This window comes from Sparassis crispa (genome assembly GCF_003851025.1).
Source record: "Sparassis crispa DNA, contig_000000F, whole genome shotgun sequence".
In the NCBI taxonomy this organism is placed as follows: Eukaryota; Fungi; Basidiomycota; class Agaricomycetes; order Polyporales; family Sparassidaceae; genus Sparassis; species Sparassis crispa.
Window position 1 is genome coordinate 2,728,213 of NW_020939747.1, and position 18,258 is coordinate 2,746,470.

The 18,258-nt window shown below is 50.9% G+C and overlaps 10 protein-coding genes across 10 annotated transcripts; 5 read left to right on the top strand and 5 right to left on the bottom strand.

Moving 5' to 3' along the window:
- Positions 1-20: 20 nt before the first annotated feature.
- Positions 21-1,079, top strand: SCP_0109940 (hypothetical protein; the record flags this gene model as incomplete). Its single annotated transcript, XM_027753224.1, has 1 exon — positions 21-1,079. The coding sequence occupies one exon, from the start codon at positions 21-23 to the stop codon at positions 1,077-1,079; it is 1,059 nt and encodes a 352-aa protein (XP_027609025.1).
- Positions 1,080-1,715: 636 nt separating this feature from the next.
- SCP_0109950 (hypothetical protein) lies at positions 1,716-2,093 on the top strand (the record flags this gene model as incomplete). The annotated part of the gene is made up of 2 exons (XM_027753225.1): positions 1,716-1,917; positions 1,978-2,093. 2 exons carry the CDS (start codon positions 1,716-1,718, stop codon positions 2,091-2,093), a joined length of 318 nt encoding a protein of 105 aa, XP_027609026.1.
- A 1,573-nt stretch (positions 2,094-3,666) lies between these two features.
- On the bottom strand, positions 3,667-5,176 carry SCP_0109960 (Biotin synthase; the record flags this gene model as incomplete). The annotated part of the gene is made up of 8 exons (XM_027753226.1): positions 3,667-3,836; positions 3,899-4,073; positions 4,129-4,204; positions 4,255-4,397; positions 4,452-4,506; positions 4,567-4,837; positions 4,893-4,913; positions 4,975-5,176. The coding sequence occupies 8 exons, from the start codon at positions 5,174-5,176 to the stop codon at positions 3,667-3,669; spliced, it is 1,113 nt and encodes a 370-aa protein (XP_027609027.1).
- Positions 5,177-5,666: 490 nt separating this feature from the next.
- SCP_0109970 (breast carcinoma amplified sequence 2) lies at positions 5,667-6,506 on the bottom strand (the record flags this gene model as incomplete). The annotated part of the gene is made up of 4 exons (XM_027753227.1): positions 5,667-5,816; positions 5,883-6,036; positions 6,090-6,262; positions 6,327-6,506. 4 exons carry the CDS (start codon positions 6,504-6,506, stop codon positions 5,667-5,669), a joined length of 657 nt encoding a protein of 218 aa, XP_027609028.1.
- Positions 6,507-6,600: 94 nt separating this feature from the next.
- SCP_0109980 (Probable NADH-ubiquinone oxidoreductase 30.4 kDa subunit) lies at positions 6,601-7,747 on the top strand (the record flags this gene model as incomplete). Its single annotated transcript, XM_027753228.1, has 7 exons — positions 6,601-6,718; positions 6,768-7,161; positions 7,225-7,281; positions 7,335-7,357; positions 7,407-7,447; positions 7,500-7,576; positions 7,639-7,747. 7 exons carry the CDS (start codon positions 6,601-6,603, stop codon positions 7,745-7,747), a joined length of 819 nt encoding a protein of 272 aa, XP_027609029.1.
- A 120-nt stretch (positions 7,748-7,867) lies between these two features.
- Positions 7,868-9,321, bottom strand: SCP_0109990 (predicted protein; the record flags this gene model as incomplete). Its single annotated transcript, XM_027753229.1, has 4 exons — positions 7,868-8,305; positions 8,360-8,491; positions 8,547-8,704; positions 8,763-9,321. 4 exons carry the CDS (start codon positions 9,319-9,321, stop codon positions 7,868-7,870), a joined length of 1,287 nt encoding a protein of 428 aa, XP_027609030.1.
- Positions 9,322-9,544: 223 nt separating this feature from the next.
- Positions 9,545-13,507, top strand: SCP_0110000 (hypothetical protein; the record flags this gene model as incomplete). Its single annotated transcript, XM_027753230.1, has 18 exons — positions 9,545-9,614; positions 9,668-9,708; positions 9,762-9,776; positions 9,832-9,860; positions 9,912-10,039; positions 10,091-10,167; positions 10,231-10,368; positions 10,420-10,494; positions 10,540-10,629; positions 10,679-11,301; positions 11,354-11,482; positions 11,536-11,553; positions 11,602-11,685; positions 11,742-12,048; positions 12,100-12,718; positions 12,769-12,943; positions 13,003-13,357; positions 13,418-13,507. The coding sequence occupies 18 exons, from the start codon at positions 9,545-9,547 to the stop codon at positions 13,505-13,507; spliced, it is 3,063 nt and encodes a 1,020-aa protein (XP_027609031.1).
- Positions 13,508-13,802: 295 nt separating this feature from the next.
- SCP_0110010 (hypothetical protein) lies at positions 13,803-14,531 on the top strand (the record flags this gene model as incomplete). Its single annotated transcript, XM_027753231.1, has 3 exons — positions 13,803-13,948; positions 14,000-14,201; positions 14,253-14,531. The coding sequence occupies 3 exons, from the start codon at positions 13,803-13,805 to the stop codon at positions 14,529-14,531; spliced, it is 627 nt and encodes a 208-aa protein (XP_027609032.1).
- A 78-nt stretch (positions 14,532-14,609) lies between these two features.
- SCP_0110020 (hypothetical protein) lies at positions 14,610-15,668 on the bottom strand (the record flags this gene model as incomplete). Its single annotated transcript, XM_027753232.1, has 4 exons — positions 14,610-14,657; positions 14,711-14,808; positions 14,864-15,484; positions 15,557-15,668. 4 exons carry the CDS (start codon positions 15,666-15,668, stop codon positions 14,610-14,612), a joined length of 879 nt encoding a protein of 292 aa, XP_027609033.1.
- Positions 15,669-16,249: 581 nt separating this feature from the next.
- Positions 16,250-16,789, bottom strand: SCP_0110030 (Ras-like protein; the record flags this gene model as incomplete). Its single annotated transcript, XM_027753233.1, has 4 exons — positions 16,250-16,465; positions 16,520-16,607; positions 16,666-16,699; positions 16,753-16,789. The coding sequence occupies 4 exons, from the start codon at positions 16,787-16,789 to the stop codon at positions 16,250-16,252; spliced, it is 375 nt and encodes a 124-aa protein (XP_027609034.1).
- Positions 16,790-18,258: the final 1,469 nt, after the last annotated feature.

Consider the following 18,258-nt stretch of genomic DNA (forward strand, 5'->3'; position numbering starts at 1 on the left):
TTGTCCAAATCATCTTCTCTATGGCCGCTCCATCTACTCCCTTCGGCTCTCTCTCGGTCGCCTTGGCTCAGGCGATTTCGTATCTCACACGCTCTTTGATTGTTCACTACTCAGCCACCACTATCATTAAACTGCAGCTAGCGCTTGAGGCAAACCTCACCGCACAGTTCGAGCCCTCCTGGATTCCTACAGAGCCTCTCCGTGGCTCTGGCCGTCGCTGCCTCACCCTCTCTTCCAGCAGGGTACCACCGCGTGCCATTTACAATGCGTGCAGGACTGCGAACGTCCAGTGGTCCCATTGGATTACTCTGCTCGGTGGCGTGGAATTCGACCTCTTCATTGACCCAGGATGTATCTCCATTCGCTTCGGAGATTGGGAGTCGGGCAAGGCGAGCAAGTTTTTCACCATCTGGCATGAGGAGGTGGAACCCCAGACGAAGTCACTTCCTCCTCAGAACAGCAAGACTCTCGCGCAGCAACTATTGGAAAACGATCAGGATGAGGACGAACAACTCTTCGCATTGATTGCAGATGAAGTTCGCGAGCCTTCATGGCTGACTCCCATCCTGACGCAGTTCCCCACCATCCCTTCACCTCTCCGATCGCTGTCGTCCTTACCTGCCTTCACAGCCTCCCCCGTCTCTAGCCCCGACTCTTCTACCATCTCTAGCCCTTCATCTAGCCCGTCCTCCAGCCCTTCATCTAGCCCTGCCTCCATTGCGTCCAGCCATTCGCGATCAAGCTCATCGAGTTCGAGTTCTGGCTTCACGTTCTTCTCGGAGGACAGCATGGATTCGTATAGCTCTGCCACCACAGTGTCTGTGTCTTCGCATTCCCCCCCTTTTCCCGGCGAGAAGCCGCAGTATAAGGTGTCTCGCCGTGAACGCGCCAGGCAGGCTCGGGTATTCGTCGACTCGTCGAAGAAGGAGGTGACGAACTACGATGGCGGAAAGACCACTGTGCTCACCGGGGGCGTTATGCTCGGTGGCGCGAACGTGTCACAGAAAGCCCAGACTGTCTTCCATCAGAAGGCGGTGAGCCCAAGCTCGAGCTCCAGCTGGCGCACAGTCCGCGTTTGACTGTCGACTCCGATTCACGGTGACAATCCACCCACCCTCATTTACCAACGACTTTGCATCGACGTGTCTGGAACGCACGCCACAAAACGCCTATTATGATATATGAGGACTATATATCTTACACCTTCTGCAAGACTATGTTTTCCGCTTTTCACCGGTCGAATATGTAGCATAGAAAGTCGTAATATCCTGTAATCTCTAATTCGCATTGTACTTCATTTCGGTCGCATCTTCACCTGTCGTAGCTCTACTTATCTTGCCTGTGTAACAAAGCTGGTTTGGAACATCTTCGAGCTTGGAGTGCACGCGCGATGTGGTGCCAACGCCTGAGAATATTAATACGAACGCAGATGGTCAACGCCAGGGTCCCGGAGCGAGATCGAAACTGGAGTTGGAAGTGGGATGGGCCAAATCCAGACATTAATTAATGTCGTCACTTGATATTAGCTCTCGTATCCGTGGGGCTGCTGCACGCTCGGAGTGCAATAGCATCACGCTGACATCGATACGCCAACTGAGCAAAATCCGTATATACTCCACACCCACTCTGGAGGGTGTCCCAATTCCTCTTCATTTCCTCATTCGCTACTACACCTTCGCCGAAGTCTTCACCCACCGTCTACCAAAATAACTGCCATGTCCAACACTCGCTCTACGAACACAGAGAAGAAGGAGCTCTACTCACGAGAGTTGGCAGAGTACACCTTCAGACAATGGGACAGCGCCCGACGGGCGATGGAAGCGAGCAGAGACAAGCCGCAAGGCAAATCCCCCCCAAGGTCAACTCCCTCCAGTTCTGTGCAGAGAGAGTCGGGTTACTTGTCGCGCACGTCCCATGGTCAAATGACTCGTTGAAATTTATTTATGTATCAATGAGACTGATGACCCGCTGTCGCAGGTGTAAAGTCCATAGATTATGCGCGGAGGTCGTACAAACCTGTCGACTCCAACGGGCGTGAAGGATGCAGCATGAATCGTTCGGCCCCCTTTTCGAAGGTGCATGTCCAATATTAATGCCGGTTCATCATTTCAGAACGCTGAGTACGGCCGCTTCGCACTCGCGATTTCCATCTTGCATCTACAAGTGTGGACCAATATGACCATCTACAAGCAACGACGTAGTCATATATCATCTCGGGGAAATGCGTTGATTTACGGACCTTTGACCGTCCTTCACACTCTGTATCATTACAAAGATATGTTCTCGCCTGCATCGGTTGGAAATAGGCGCCGCCTACTTCATCCTTGTGCTTTTTGTCCCAACGAGATGACGAACGATTGCCATACCAGTCAATACATACCTGAACACATGTTAGGTCAACCAGCAGTGGCAATGGTGGAGCTTTGACTTAACGTCTTAGGCGAGCTCAGCGGGACATGCTTGGTGTGGCGGTCTATTGCGGATCTATCAGTAATTCACATACTGTGAGGGACAATACAAGGAGTCCAGAACAGGATCCACTGCGGCGGTACATGAGAGGCAGTAATTCATGGAGAATTATTGACCGAGAACGACAGCACAGCACTCGAGCCCGATCTCGGTCGCCATTTGCAGTTGCAGACAGGACTTGGGACATACCCTGCATGGTGACGTAACCGACTTCAACGAATGCTCCGGGTTGCGTAACCCCAGGAGGCGCGCCTTCGCCGAGTCATATTACTCCAATGGAGTAGGTGCCACAGATATAGAAGATCAGAAGACATATTCAGCGCACATATTTCACTGAGGAGTTAGAACCGCTAAAGCTTGATGGTATCAGCAGCAGAGAAGTTGCAAATGAAGCCGGAACCTAACATGAGGTACATGCTTTTGGGATTCACATTGGAGCCGTGGAGATCGTAAACACAATCCGCGCTAGTCTGGATAAGGTGCCACATGCGGTGAGAGCAATCACATTGCAGGTTTCCGTAGATCAATGACGTACGGCGCCACGAGCGCCGAAACTCACGGTTACGACAGGAAGGTGGGCCGTAGGTTGAAAACGACTGTACTTGATTCCTTATGCATCGCCCCGTCGAGCAGCGAGTTAGCACTATTCCACCACCCTGCAAAGGGGCTATCTTGAAGCGTACTGGCTCTCAGTTGACTGGGGAGCTAGAAAACCACGTATACTCGCTTCAACTGTCCTCATGGTGTAGGCGCCTATGTCTGCTTCTCGAAGTAAGTCTTCGAAATAGACTGTCAAAGACGCAATATCGAACTTACACGGAAGAGGCCCGTACGGATCGATACCGGGTAGAGTACAAGTGCTGATGCTTGCCTTCACAGATGCGGTGATACGTTGGAGAAGCATAGTGCAGCTGGTTTCAGAACCGTCAACGACCCGTGCGAAGTTGACTGGAAGACTTAACTTCGAGTTTCAATCATTATGCATTACGGCGCCGACATCGTCATCTTGGGTGATCGGTGCATGGCAAAGTTGGGATTGAAATGTTGACACTTCATCAACCCAGAGCTCGAAGTCTTGCAGTGATCAGTCGTCTCGTACACAGAAGGACGTCTCTAGAGTACCGCCCATTGCGATTGAACGAGAGCAATCGAGTCACAGTGAACTTCTAATGGACTTTCATTCGACGTAGAAATACATCATTGCATGGACGTGGACTCGGTACTCGGACTCGCTGCATCGCCAGGAGCTTCGGGAGTTGCGGGTCGCTGAGAGTCTTCCTTTTCTGTATCTCTGGTTTGTTCGAAACTTTGCATTCCTTCCAGACCCCAGCGGGACATCATGGCCTTGTCCTCATCCCATGGTGAGCCTGTCAAATTATCCATGAGAAGATCACGATCAGATCTGAGGATGCACCGAACGGGAACGCACAAGGGGTGGTTAACATCTGCTCCCCCGTGAAGATGGCGTTGGCTCCGGCCATAAAGCACATTGCTTGTTGGGTTTCATCAAGGGTCTGCCTTCCGGCAGCTATCCGGATAATAGTGGAAGGAAGAACAATGCGGGCCGTCGCAATGGTGCGAAGAACAATTGGGTAGGGGACAGGCTGAGCACGTTGGAATGAGTCCACAACTGGACGACGGGAGAAAAAGTAGTCTCACCTCATTGTTCTCGAGCGGCGTACCCTTGATAGGCACGAGCGCATTAACGGGGAATGATTCTGGGTGCTCCGGCATGCTGTATTCGGTGTGAGTATACGCGCAGTCGCAATCCCGACGAACGCATACTTTGCAACTTCCCAGATCAGACCAATGCGATCGTGGTCGGACTCGCCAAGACCCAAGATGCCACCGGAGCACACGCTGATCCCGGCGTCACGAACAGCGGAGATTGTCTCGAGCCGCTCATCAAATGACCGTGTGGAGATCACCTGTATCTATCTTCAACTTGGCTCGACTACACGGGGTATAGGATCAATGCTTACCTGAGGGTAGAACTCGCGTGATGTGTCGAGGTTGTGGTTGTATGCAGTCAAACCGCTGCAATAAGGGCCACCTTAGCTCTCAGCGACGCGTCTAATGTAGCAATGACGAACGTACGCCTCCTTCAACTGCCGTGCTTGCTGTGGAGAGAGCATGCCTAGAGTGGTACAGACTTCCATGCCCATCGCACGGACTTCACGAACCATATCTAGGATGCGCTCGAAGCCCCGCTTCCGCCCAGCAAGATCTCTCCACGCAGCACCCATGCAGAACCGAGTGCTTCCATTCTCTTTAGCCTTGCGTGCAGCTTCGAGGACGGGCTCCAACTCCACCAGACGCGATGCCTTCGTTGGCGTGGAGTATCGCGAAGACTGCGAACAATACGAACCTAGCACGACATGCAAATCAGAGAGGCGGGCCCATGCAGAAACTGTTATACTCACAATCCTCTGTGCAACCACCGGCTATACGGACACGGGCGCGACTGAGACATGCTCACTGATTAGCATCAGAATGATAACGCACTCTTGATATTCATCAACGTGCAGAGTTGGACCTTTCTGGGATCATGGTGTTGCCTGTGAACTGATGCAGCGCGAAAGACGAGCTCCAGGAGTGGACTATCATAAATCTTCTGGATCTCTGATTTTCCCCAAGTACGTCTGACTCCAGATGCAGAAGATGCATGGGTGGCCAACGATCGAGCGCTCCGGAGAGAGGCTTTCATTGATGTGGAAGGACGGAACATGCAAACGAGAAAGTAGGCCTCTGACACACAGCAGCTTGGATCCCTCGACAGTTGACGGTACTCAGCCTTTATGGATTGCGCTTGGGGGTTAGAGCGGGCGAGAGTGAATCCCAGGGCAGCAGCTTGCAAGGAAGTTGGGGAATCGTCAACCGGGTCATGTCAATGAACCGGTTGACCGGGACATATCCTACAACTCGGCTGCGGCCATGAGGCAGCAGAGGTGCCGAATACAGATGAGCTTGAGTTTAGTATACATACGTCTCACATGACGCGTCTGAGTAAAAAAGCAAAGTCAAGTACCATCGTGGTCCCTGGAGCTCGGTGATTGTCAACGATAGAAATGCAAGCTGGCACAGTGACCACAACGGTCGGCAAGGGAGGCGTCAACAGAATTGGCAACGTCACTGGCGAAGACTGGATATATGTATAATGCAGCTAATCGATACAAGTACCAACCGAGACAACGATATTATAGGCCGGCTGCCAGCTGCGCCTCTGTTTTATTGAGCCTGTCGACCTCGGCTTCCAACGCAACATTCGCCATCTCGATTTGCAGTATATTCGAGATGAGTTCTGTCCAGCGAGTTTCCAGAGAAGTCAACTGATCTCCGATCTGCGTCTGTCGGCCGAATTTGTTCGTCAGTATGATGATGCATACATAGGTCGAAGATATGGACGGACTGACTTGGAAGTTCTTTCGCTCTCTGTTTACTTCCGTGGTCAGATTTTTCAGGTCTTCCAAAGCCTTCTCTATATTCTTGGCGCTCGCTTCCACCCGGTAATTGTGTATTCGCCAAGCGTTTGCGCCGTAGGACTGCAATAAGGCCTGGTTCGCATGTCTGGAGAAGGTATGGTTACTGTAAAGCATCAGATCAGGTAGTGTGCCACGCACCGCAAGCGCTGGTGTTCCAACTGAGAGTGAGCATTTGCTAATGCCGTTTTCCACTCTTCTTCGCCAGCGGGGGTCGAAGATGGTCCTGGTAATTGATAGCGTGTCGTATCTAGCGCAGGCAATGGCTGACGAGACTCAAGACGACTAAGCTCGGCATCCAGAAGGGGGTAGTTCTATTAGAGGCGTGTATAAATGAGTACTGTTTACTAGAAACAGAGACGTGGAATGCGTACGAACAGCGAAAAGCTTTGGTGATGGCGGAACGCGAGGATGGAGAGTCTGAAGAGGTTTCGCATCTCGCGCAAGTTCTCTTTCCACCCTTTCCCTTAGAGCTGGCTGCTGCTCTAGGTCGTTGTCATAGTACGGCAGAGAGTCAAAAATCAGAGAGCTCTGTGGTTGCTCGATCTCGGAAGTCATCGTAGTGGTGGTGGTGGTGGTGGTGGGCAAGCGCTGAGTTCGTTACGCGCGTAGTAGTCTCACACCACCGCGACCGGCTCCGACATCGACGAACATGTCCTTGCGGTTGGTCTCTTCGGCAGGTCGACTGCTCAGAAATTCATCTGTGCGCCCACTGGTCGCAGGAGGGGCGCAGCTGAGCCGTGGCCTTCATTTCTCTCAGTCCTCCAAAGGTACTACCCAATCGTGTTCCGGTTATTCCGATACACTAACGAGCAACAGCCTCTGCGTCCCCGTTCACCGAGCAGACGTCGCCCAACCCCACTATTACCAAGTATGCAGAAACCACAGAAGCTTTGCATACCTATGGCTCGTACCTCATCCAGTGCCTCCCAAAGTACATCCAGCAGTTCTCCGTACTCAAGGATGAATTGACTCTGTATATCTGCCCCTCTGGTGTCATCCCGGTCCTCACCTTCCTCCGGGATCACTCTCAATGTCAATTCAAGAGCTGTATGGATATCAGCGGTGTTGACTTCCCCGAAAGGAGCAAGCGGTTTGAGGTCGTTTATAATCTGCTGAGCGTTCAGTTGGGCGGCAGAATCAGAGTCAAGACGTATGCGGGTGAGACGGACGCGGTCCCCAGTGCATTGCCAGTTTACAAGGGCGCGGACTGGTAAGCTTCTACGCGGCGGAACCCTGCAGCGTTCAAGGAACTGTGTTCTGATGTCGAACTCAGGTACGAGAGAGAAGTTTGGGATCTATTTGGCGTATTCTTCCGGGACCATCCTGATCTGTGTGTAATTCCTCTGTTTCGTATCCATCAACTTGTTGACCCATATTCTCAAGACGGCGAATTCTTACTGATTATGGTACGTGAAACGTGTGCGCCGAAAGCTGTACGTTGAATTCGCTTAATAGGATTTGAGGGACATCCTCTCCGGAAGGATTTCCCGTTGACCGTAAGAGATTGTACGTTTGTCCTCACTCGGTTGACTCATCTGTTCTTGCAAGGGTTACACTGAGCTTCGCTATGACGAAGAGCAAAAGCGCGTCGTTTACGAGCCACTGCAACTCACGCAAGCCTTCCGGTGCGATATAAACATTATTTTGATTTGTCGAATACTACTCAGCCCTTCCTCCCTCTACACAGAAACTTTGATTCGTTGTCGCCGTGGGAGCAAGTGGGACAAGGGACAACTCCCAAGAGACCAGAGGACCTCAAGCCCGTGCCGCCTCCGAAGCCCGAAGAGTCGAAGTAGTGCATATGCCAGATGCATTGATAGTTATTCGAATACAAGTTCCATAATATTCCTTGACCGTCATGCTACCTAGAGATACAAAAGTAACAACATGAGTCAGGCAGAATCAACGGTGGTCCTTCACGAGTGGGTCTCCTCCTCAACCTCTTTCGCATCCAATGGTGCTGTCTCAGCCACCTTCTTGTCCCACCCCATCCGGGAGACAATGTATTGCTGTCCAATTACCTCCACACCGACCCTGATAGCTTCAACAACCAGGTCCTCAACCCATTCGTATTCATCCCACAGGGTTAACCACTTGCCAGGCACAGCTTGGGTAACAGTGGAGTGTGTGAGCTGATGTGCGGGATCTGACAGGTATATAATGAACTGGAGGGACGTTTGGGAATTTAATCCAGCTGAAGAGGGATCAACTTCGCCCGGCGATTGGGGTAGAGGGAAAGTAGACATGTAAGGTTGAATGCGGAGATACACGTAGGAATACGTGGTGGGATTCTGAGCAGAAGATGGAGTAGAAGCGGGTGTGGCATTACGCTTGATGAGCTCGTCGAGGTTGGCCTTTCAAAATATAAACACTTGTGACGCAAGATGTGTACCAATAAGATAGCATACCTGAGCAAGTTTCAGCGCAGCCTCGAGACCTTCCGCGGCATTCAAATCCCGCTGGGCATCTGACGCGTCTTTAAGACGTGATTCATCGCCTCGATTGACAATGAGGTCGCCGCCTTCTACTTGCTCCATAATCTGTAGTACGACAACATAAGAAAGGACAGGTCGTTACGCGAATGTTTGCACCAACCCTAGAGAGCGCACGATAAACGAGCGACTCGACGCCTTCGTAGCCTTGCATGTCATGGCTCAACCAAATCTGGATAACTTCGTGCTCGGATATCGGAGGAGCCACCACATTCAGAAGATCGGTCAGAGTAGATAGTCCGACTCTCTTGAAATCGGTTCCTGGTAAGATCAACAAGGGCTGAATATTCCATATGACTGTCTAATGAAGGTTACGCACCCAATTTGTCCAACTGAGCAGCCTTGGCATACTCTAACACACCCTCACCCCACTTCCTTGCCTGCTCATTCTTGGGCAAATTCTTCACTTGTTCATCTACAGCTTGCTTCGCCTGCTGAATCGCAGCGCTTGCACTTGACCAAACATTACCCCACCCCCATCCACCAGAATTGGTCTGTGTTTCGTGTGGTTCTGCTTTAACGGAAGACGACTGCCGGGAGCTAGACGGCTCAGTCCTAGGAAGTGGAGACGCAGACCCAGATGCAGACGGGAGTAAAGGTACTGGAGTGCCGACTTTGATCCTCTCGGTACTCTTCCTGAACGTTGGAGTTCCGGCACGCGAGAGTGGTCTGTCGATGTGTGATGTAGACAAGCGTGGAAGTTCGGTACTCTTCTGTGTAATCTCGTCGATGAATGCGTATACTTCCGCCTCGCCCTCTGTCGGCGGTTGGGTATCTGGCGTGGAGACAGGCGCATTGGCGGGAGGCGGGGCGAGGGAATCAAGGTCGTCCAAAAACTGAAGAGCTTCCTCCTGCTTGCTCTTGGCCTTCGTAGACATGATGAATTTGAGACGTGCAGCTTTGGAGCTTGGAACAAGTTACGAAGGGAGACCAGACAGCTGTAACTTAGTTCATTGACGGGCGCTCCGCGGCCTTCGCCCTATGTAAACGCGTCCCAGTAAACCCTTCCGAGTGTCCTTAAGCACTGAAACTTATATTTCGTACTGAGATCGTTCTTACATCTCCGATAGTCATATTCGGACCCCTCTTTCTCGTGTAGGAATGCCGAAAGCGCGGCAAGTTACTTCGTCAGAGCCCTCAGAAGAGGAGTCGGATCAGCAGTACAATGTTGGTGAGTGTTCACGGAGGCCTCTCGCCGATTCTGCTCTAATTCATTGCCACCAGAGCTCGTCACAAAGGCTCGCGTGGATAAGAATAAGAAATGGGTATGCCTATTTTCTACGAGGCATGTCTTTCAATCTGACAGTGGCGCTACCAGGAATTCTGGGTCAAGGTGAGGGACGAGCATCAGCATGCGTACAGCCTTTGACCCGTCTTGCTACTTCAAGTGGGAAAATTATCCTTGGGGTGATAACACGTGAGTAACTGTATGGCACACTGAACGGCCGTTTCTCATCTTTCCCCCCAGTTGGGAACCAGAGGAGAATTTACGGTTAACTTGCAACCGCCTCCTCAACAGTTTTTGGGATCATGTTGGAAGAGACCATAAGGGTCTCCCCAAAGGTTATGTCTTGGAAGCTAAAAAAAGCTGGGTTGGTGAGTAACATTCTTCCAAGCTTTAGGTGTTAGATTTCATCGATCATACAGCGGCAGAGCAGGCGTACTTTAGGAAGATGATGGGTGGTAACGAAGAATCCCAGAGTCAGAAGGATAGTTCTGAGTCTGTGAGATTCATCACGGCGGTCATTCGTGCGCGATTTGACTTTCTCGATAACACGTTGTTTTAGGAAAACGAGCAGACGCGGGGGCGTAACAAAAGAGCACGATCGCGCACAACATCACCACCCACTTCAAGGGAACGCAAGAAGAAGAAAAGGGTGAAGACTACAACAGAACGGAAAAACAAACAACACACTGAGAGCGCAGTACGTTCAGTGATTATGCAAGTGTGCCCACTCATTCATTGACCAACTCAGGATGAAACCGACATATCGGACGATCTACCTTTAACTAGCAGACCTCGGAAACGCGCTAAACCGAGCGCTGGTGTGGTATGCATTTGATTTGTGGGGCATACGTGTACTTACGTGCCTCAGTCTGATTCAACCGAGAAGCCTCCTCGTAAAATTCCCAAGGTAAGCCGATCCCTCCAGGACGAACGTAGTACACCATCGACGTCGATCAAGGTAATTTTTTGCCGTTATCGCTCGGGACATACTTGCTGAGTCATGCCAGGGTAAGGGAAAAGAGAAGATACAGTTGTCTGTCCAGACAAGCCACCTGGACTCTGACGTGGAGGATTCTCTCTTTTCCTCGCCTTCCTCCCCAGACGTCTCACTCAGCGCAAAAATCCTGCTGCCTGAATCCTCTGCTCGGGTTGCTGGTGGAGAAAAGCCGATTCTGCCATCGAAGGATATCTCACGAAAGCCTCAGGAGCGGCGAGGTATCAAAGAGCTGCCCATAGAATTGAAGGACACAGGAGCTGGTGGTATCTCTACAAAATTGCGGCTTGCTCGTGGCCTCACCTCAAGTCGAGCTCAACCATCCATCCCCCCTGCGCAAAAACAGAAGAGTGCCTTGGCGGGGCTAAGTTTCAGAAAGACATCGCTCGGAAATAATATCTTGACCCCAACTGCAGAGAGTCCAACAGCGGGGCAAATGCCTTCCATCTCCAGACCCTCGCTCAGGATCAATCCAACCAAGCCAGCAGCCTCACCTTCAGTTGTCTCTCCAATTGTGCAATCTCCTTTCTCTGCTCAAAGCAGTCACAACGACTTTCCGGCAGCGGGGTTTTCACCAACAGAATCGATCTCTCATACGGAGGCTTCTCAGCCTGGTCCGGTTGCCCCTTCGCACAGGTGCGCGTTCATGTGCACACTATCGCGGAACATCCTCACGTTGTATTGGCAGACGTCCTCTTCCACTTCCTCGCCGGTCTGTTGCAATGCCATCCGTACCACAACCACCTTCTGTACCACTGCCGACGGTTGAACCAACTGCGGAAGTGGACCAGTTTCTGTCGACTATCATGCCTCCTGAGTAAGTGAAGGTCCAGTACGCGGATGTGTGCGTATTTACTGTTTTCCCTCTAGACTTGCCGCACCTTTACAGTACGTTACTGTATTTCGAGCCTTTAATTTTTCTGAGTGGTGAAGTAGGGAAACCAACGGGGAGGATACTCTGCCACTGGTGCGAGCCTCAACCAACACGATCGCTACAACAAAGCAACCATCTATTGGCAGGTCTTATCGGCACACATTCCTTCGTAAAGACTATGTCGTACTCACGAATTGCTCAGGATCCCCAAGAAGTGGAAGTGGTCCGGAGAACTATTCCTGGATATAAATCCAGAAAAGGCCGATCTTCTCTGCACTATCACCTTACACGATGCAACAGACCCTCTCCCGAATGGTCTCCGGTTTAGCATATGTCTACCGTCCTCCGTGGACTCCGTTAGGCTCCGAAAGCTCTATGATGCCGCCGATCTTCACCTCATCCTTCAGGCCTCCACGCAGGTGCAACAATTTGCGAAGTTGTCGCATCGAGAGCAGGAAGACGAAGCATCACTCACTACCTTGGCCAATTATATGAGAAAGAATCTCTTGGTAATGTCGTTGCTACTTCACGTGTCGCGATTATTCATTGCGAAGCAACAGTTCACATATGCCCATCTATACCTGGACAATATTGCAGTCGCTCTGCTATTGGTGTTTCCATCAGCATCATCGGAAATTTGTGCTCTTCTGAGGGTTCCGTCGGAGATAGCGAATGGTGCCGCTCTTGTAGCGGCTCTTATTCCATGGGTGTTGACGGCTAGTGAATACGAAGCTGCGTCTTGGCGTAAGCCTAGGTCAAAACTTCACACCCAGTCTTTAGGCAACGAACCGTACGGCATTTGTCGCAAGATCTTAAATGATCCCATGTTGGAACGCTCCCTTCGGATGCTCAACTTTTCGAAGCCGTTGCGTGAGTTTATGTCCCAACCGAATCGACCATACTGTATCTGGTGCTCGCCTGCCGAAGGTGATCCATCCCTTCCAGCACTGGAGACAGCCTCTTTGCGGACGATTTTGAACAAATGCAAGGCAGTTGACGTTGGAACGAAGAAGGATGTTCGTGCTATCTTTGTGCACGTTGGTGCTCTCGCGTCTTTGCGCAAACTACCTGCTCTGGCTCTGAGACGCCAGAAAAGGCCGGATTTACGGTTCCTGACTTACGGTACTCACGAAACTGTGCCTCCGGAGCGTTGGGGTATTCGTGAAATTTATCCCTTGGGTAGGTCTGCTCTGGTTCTGCAAAACCGCGAAATCTCTTATATTCTGCAGGGGGCGTCGTGACTTTCACTCCGTGCGCCATCATTGAAGATCTGCTGGGAGTACTTGAACTGATCAAGAAGCTCAACGAGCATCCTTTGTGGGACTGTTATGTGCTACCATCAGTGGTGGCAATGGTGGCAAAGTTAACATGCCAGGGCCAATCTCCCCTGTCCCTGTTTGACCGGTGAGTAATGTTTTTAAGAAATCGAATTGGCATCCGAATCTAATGGCGACTACCCACAGCGGGGAGTTGATATTCGACGAATTGCTTGATCTCATAGCGGGAGGGAAGGTTTCCCTGCTCCAGGCACCGCCTCTGACCCGTCAGCCTCAACGTGATAATGATTCGGCCCTTCGCTGGATCAGCTGGCAGTTCCGGATACTGAGCTCGGACGCTCGTGTCATCCTGGAAGAAAGCATTAAATTAGCCGTGGAGCTGTACAGGATACCGGAAGCCGAGCTTCCACTACAAATTGAGAAAGAGATTGAGCAAGATATGCTCAGCATGCAGCTGCAGCCAGCGATCATGGATGGATATCGACGCTTCGTGGTCATTCATGGAGGAGGGGACCGTCATCTCGTCAACGAGGATCATGCGGTAAGTCTCATCTTCCACATCTGTCGAAATCTCACCAAGTGAGACAACACACATACATAGATTGAATGCGTCAGACTCTCGAATTTCGACTTCAAGGATGATTACTTCCTGAAAGCATCGAGCAATGATAACGCGTCGGGGAAGACTTAAAGATTGGGAGGGGGCTCGATCAGTTTCTGCCGTTTGGTTCACATTTACGACTACTATTGTAGAATTCCGCCACCTGTACTTTTTGTATGCGCACCAGCTGTACATATGTAGGGATTGCCCTACGAATTGACCATGATGTTTACCGGCCACTGCCAGTGCTTCATGGACGCTGCGAGCATGTGATATCCTCCGTCGTCGTGGACGCCGATATCTACGCGAACAAGTTCGCTAGCCCTCTCGTGCCATCTTCCTCAGGCCCCAACACATTCCATCTCACTAGTATTCATCTGCAAAGATGTCGTCTCTTGCGGCCATCCTGTCAGATCCTGCGTATCATGACTACCTGGCCATCCTGAAAGGTGCAAGGAATGGTTTCGTTTACGGTGTCAAAGTGAGGTTCCCCCATGCTCTCATCATGGCAATTCTGTTTGGTCGCGGATCGTGAGTAGGACACAATGACATTCTTCTTACGTTGCTGACGCAGCAATGCAGGTGGAAAGCCAGAGTTCAGACAATCTTCCGTGCCACGAAACAGCACGCTCTGAACCTTGCCAAATTCGTCTCGCTGTATAAGACTCTGCTACTCATACAGAGGAAGTCGAATCACGGCACGCAGCGGGGCGTGGACACCTTCATTGCGGGTCTCATTAGCGGGTACTTTGTCTTCGGAGATCGGAATGCTGTCAACGAGCAGGTGTGCAGTTTCGTTTTTACCCTTGCATTCACGAAGGTGACGCGTGCGTAGATTGTGCTCTATGTGTGCTCGAGAGTCGTGGCATCCTTCATTCCTCGTGCTACAACACCCTATGCGATGGCTTCTACGGCCTCCTCCGCTGTCAAGCCAATTCCACCCGATGCACGGAAATTCTCGATATTTGCAGCCCTCTGCTGGGGCACCGTCATGTGGCTTTTCGCCGAAAGAGGGGAAACCATCCAGCCAGGAATGTTCCACTCGATGAATTACCTCTACCGCGATTCGGAGCACTGGAGTAACCTGTGGACACTGTTGTGGCACAACAAGTAATCGTTATTCAGCTGGGGCTGCATAGATTGGGACGGGATAGGCACGACACGATATATTACATTCTCCCGTGGGTCCTCATTAGACGAGAAGCTGATCCACTCTTCGTGGAATCTTGGCGCATTTGTACTGTGCAATACCCCTTGGTCAGGATCCCTATAACACCGCCGAGGCCGACACACCTCTAGCATTTCCAGAGCTGCTTGGCAGGCTCTACTGCATGTCTCGCAAGAGTCGAATTTTCTTTGGACCTCCGCCATCTCAGCAGTCACATCCGTCCCTGCGAAGAGAATGTTATTTAGAAATGAAGACTGTCACACAGCAACCAGATGTACCTGCAAGTACTTCGGCAGCTACAGTCTTCTTCCTCTCTTCCCAAATTACGGTGGTATATTGTGAGTGCTTCGTGCATTCACCGTAGCCATGGGGAAATATCATTTCGCCCATGAGTACCTCTCGCAGACGGTCGATCCGACAACTGTGCAGCAGGACAAGTTTGTGGTACGCCTGAGCTGTCGGGATCACCGCGATGTCTTTGGACGTATAACTGGACAGCGGGGGATGCAACAAATGCTTGCTTGCTTGAGCCGCGATATCGTCGAGCCCGCGTTCCACCGCGTAGCCATATACTCGCAAAGGGTACGTCGACGTATGCGCTGCGAGATGCAAATGCAGGATGTCTACGACCGAATTGCATAGCATATACTTATCTGCGAGCGAGAGCAGAATAAAAAGAATGGGAATAGGTATGGCCGCGTCCGGAATAATTGATTGAATGGGAGTAAGGTTAGCCGATTCGGATGGTGGGCCTACAACGTTGCAAGGTTCCAGCGTCGCGTTCAGAAGGCAGAGGAGAATCGACAATGAAGCAGCTGATTCGTGAAGATCCAAAATCCTGTCGTCGTCCTCTGCTGTGTTTAGCACATATCCCTTATCACAACACGCAAACATATCATCTGTTAACGAGGCATTTGTGATCAATCAGTGGGTTAACGTTGACAGAGGACACGACAACATGGAGAACGTACCAAAAACCTGACTGACTGCGGCCAACCGCGTTCGGCTGACCTTAAACTTGACATCGTCAGGGATTGAACGAATGACGAAGTCATATTCTTCGCAACCATGTGTTGTGGACATTGTGCTTTAATTTGGTGGAGTGTGGCATTAGCACCTTACTTCAAGCATTTTGTAGTCAAAACCCGCAGCGAGTGCAATGGACATGCACGTATGCACAGCAGTATATTGACAGTCAATTGACGCTTGGTTGACGTTGCGAGGCGGATGCACAGCCACGACCGGACTGCAGGCTGACGTGGAGTATAGGATGTAGCGACACGCAGCGATGACGATCACTGTCAGTACTAATCAGACTTGTCACTTGCGTGGCTGGAGATGAGTCAAAGAACACGCACGTACCTGGCGGACTCAGGCACATCCCACGTCGAGGGATCCAGATGGAAGGAGGATAAGTGGTTGTATGTACACCGAGAAAAGGGCATCCACAGCAGGTCGTGATCATGAAGAAAACCGCACTATGTACCACGATAGCGTGTGTACATGTACAAGCACACCAAGTCGGAACGACGTCAACGGCATGGACATAAATCGCCCAGTGCAAGAAAGGCCCAACCAGAAAGAAAGGAAAAAAGAAAACAGACGTGGTATCATAGAATGAGGTAAGTAGAAACTAGAGTCAGTTCTATATAGTCCTGAGCGCCCTACATGATAATACACTTTCGCTTCTTCTCCTCCTTCTGTACTCGCCCTGGACCCTGCAGACCCTGTTCCTGCTGTTTTGTCGACCGGAGTAGACGGACGAGATAGATGAATAGTCGTTCAACGTTATGTGCCGTCTTGGCGGATGTCTCGAGAAATTCGCAGCCGAAACTTCGTGCGAGTGCTGCCCCATCTTCTCGCGAGACCTCCCGCTCAAACTGTTTGTCGCATTTATTGCCGACAAGCATGAAAACCGGCTTTTGTCGCTTCACCTTAAGCATGGCCTGGCGGAAGACGTCGAGATGGTCGAATGTCGCACGAGATGCGATCGAGTAAACCAAGATAAATCCTTGGCCTTCCCTATGTGTCGACGACATTTGATTACGAGAACTCTGGAGCTAAAATCTGAAGTACCCACCTGACCCACTGATCTCGGAGAGTCGCATACTCCTCTGCATAATCACATCAGATAACCTGTTTGGAGTGAAAAATAGCAACAACGCACCCTGTCCCGCCGTATCAATCACCTCGACGAAACACATCCGATTATCGACAACCAACTGCTTGCGATATGCATCCTCTATTGTTGGATCATATGTCTGCAGAACGAGAGACCAGGGTGTGACTCGCGCTCCGGCATAAAAAACATGGGAGACTAACCTCTACACATATTACGTGGACGCAGGAGGGCACAAACTCGATTTTCAGCAAGAGACTGGAAAGCGGAAGGCAGCACACATACCAACGAAACAATTGAGCGTGAACTGTAAGCCATGTCATCAGCCATTACCAGCGCAGAATGCGACACAAGACCTCACTTGTACAGCCAACGCAGTCTTTCCTACACCTCCGTCACCGAGAACGGCTACTCTCCAGCTATCCATTTCTATAGGCAGGTAATATCATAAGTTAAGCCGGCAGCGGAGTCGCACGACTGAATATACCTTCAAGGGGCAGAAACGAGAGTATAGAATATACAAGTCTGAGATGGATGGCGTTAGATTGACACTGACGAGAGGGAATCAGGGATGCACACCGACCTCACAATGAGGGGTGAGGAACTGAAAGCACAGCAGACAGGGGAGCGTAGAAGTAGTTGAAGAGGAACGTAAAAACGTGGAGATCTGAACGTCGTGCAAATTCGTGCAGGGGTCGTAAAGAAGAAGGCTGGTGGAAGCCTTAGCCTTGAGTTGGTGGACGTAGACAGAGTGCAGAACAGCCTTAACGCGCTGAGAGCGTCCTCCGGTATTTCTAGACACTCACAAACACGGTCCAACTTTGGTTCCCTGTCCGGAACGAACCGATCTCTCCGCATATGGCTATTTTCCCGCGCGCTTTCTGCCCAACCTGCAATTTCAATCCAATCCCAATCTCCTGATTCTCTCCTTCCCATCTCTCTCACCTCCGACTTTCTCTCTCACCGAATTGATTCAGGAACTTACCCCACGTCTATTCTACTCTAATTGTCGGCCATCGCCGAGCCCATCAACCTCACCGCCTCACCCCTCAGGCACTCGGCCTCAGCAGAACTCCTTCCCCTCGGGGAACCGGTCGAGGTTGCAGCCATGTGTTCACTTCCTCTGTAGTGCAGTTTGATCTCAGTATAGGGCAGGTGAGAGACGGGCATGAAATTCATGAAGGGCCTATTGTGTTTCGGTGTGCTCTGCAAACGCGTGGACTGCGCAATTCTCAACTGGATCCGGCAGAATGAAAAACTGGGAGCACCTGAACGGAATTCCCTTTCCCACTGAGGCATGCGGTACGTAAGCTTGTTCTAGCAGATAGGAAGTCCTTCGACAGGCGTTTGATATCAGTGACTGTAATTCGATCGATGTGGCTTACCGTCGTGTCATTCTGAAGGAATTAAGAATTCCACGACAGCTCACCAGTGAAGGGCAGAGCCGCAACTGAACCACTTATTGTTGTCTTACTCAACAAACACGAGCACGATGCACTATTAAACTTCTTGACATCACACAATCAAGTCAAGCAAGTAGCCTGAGGCCTACTT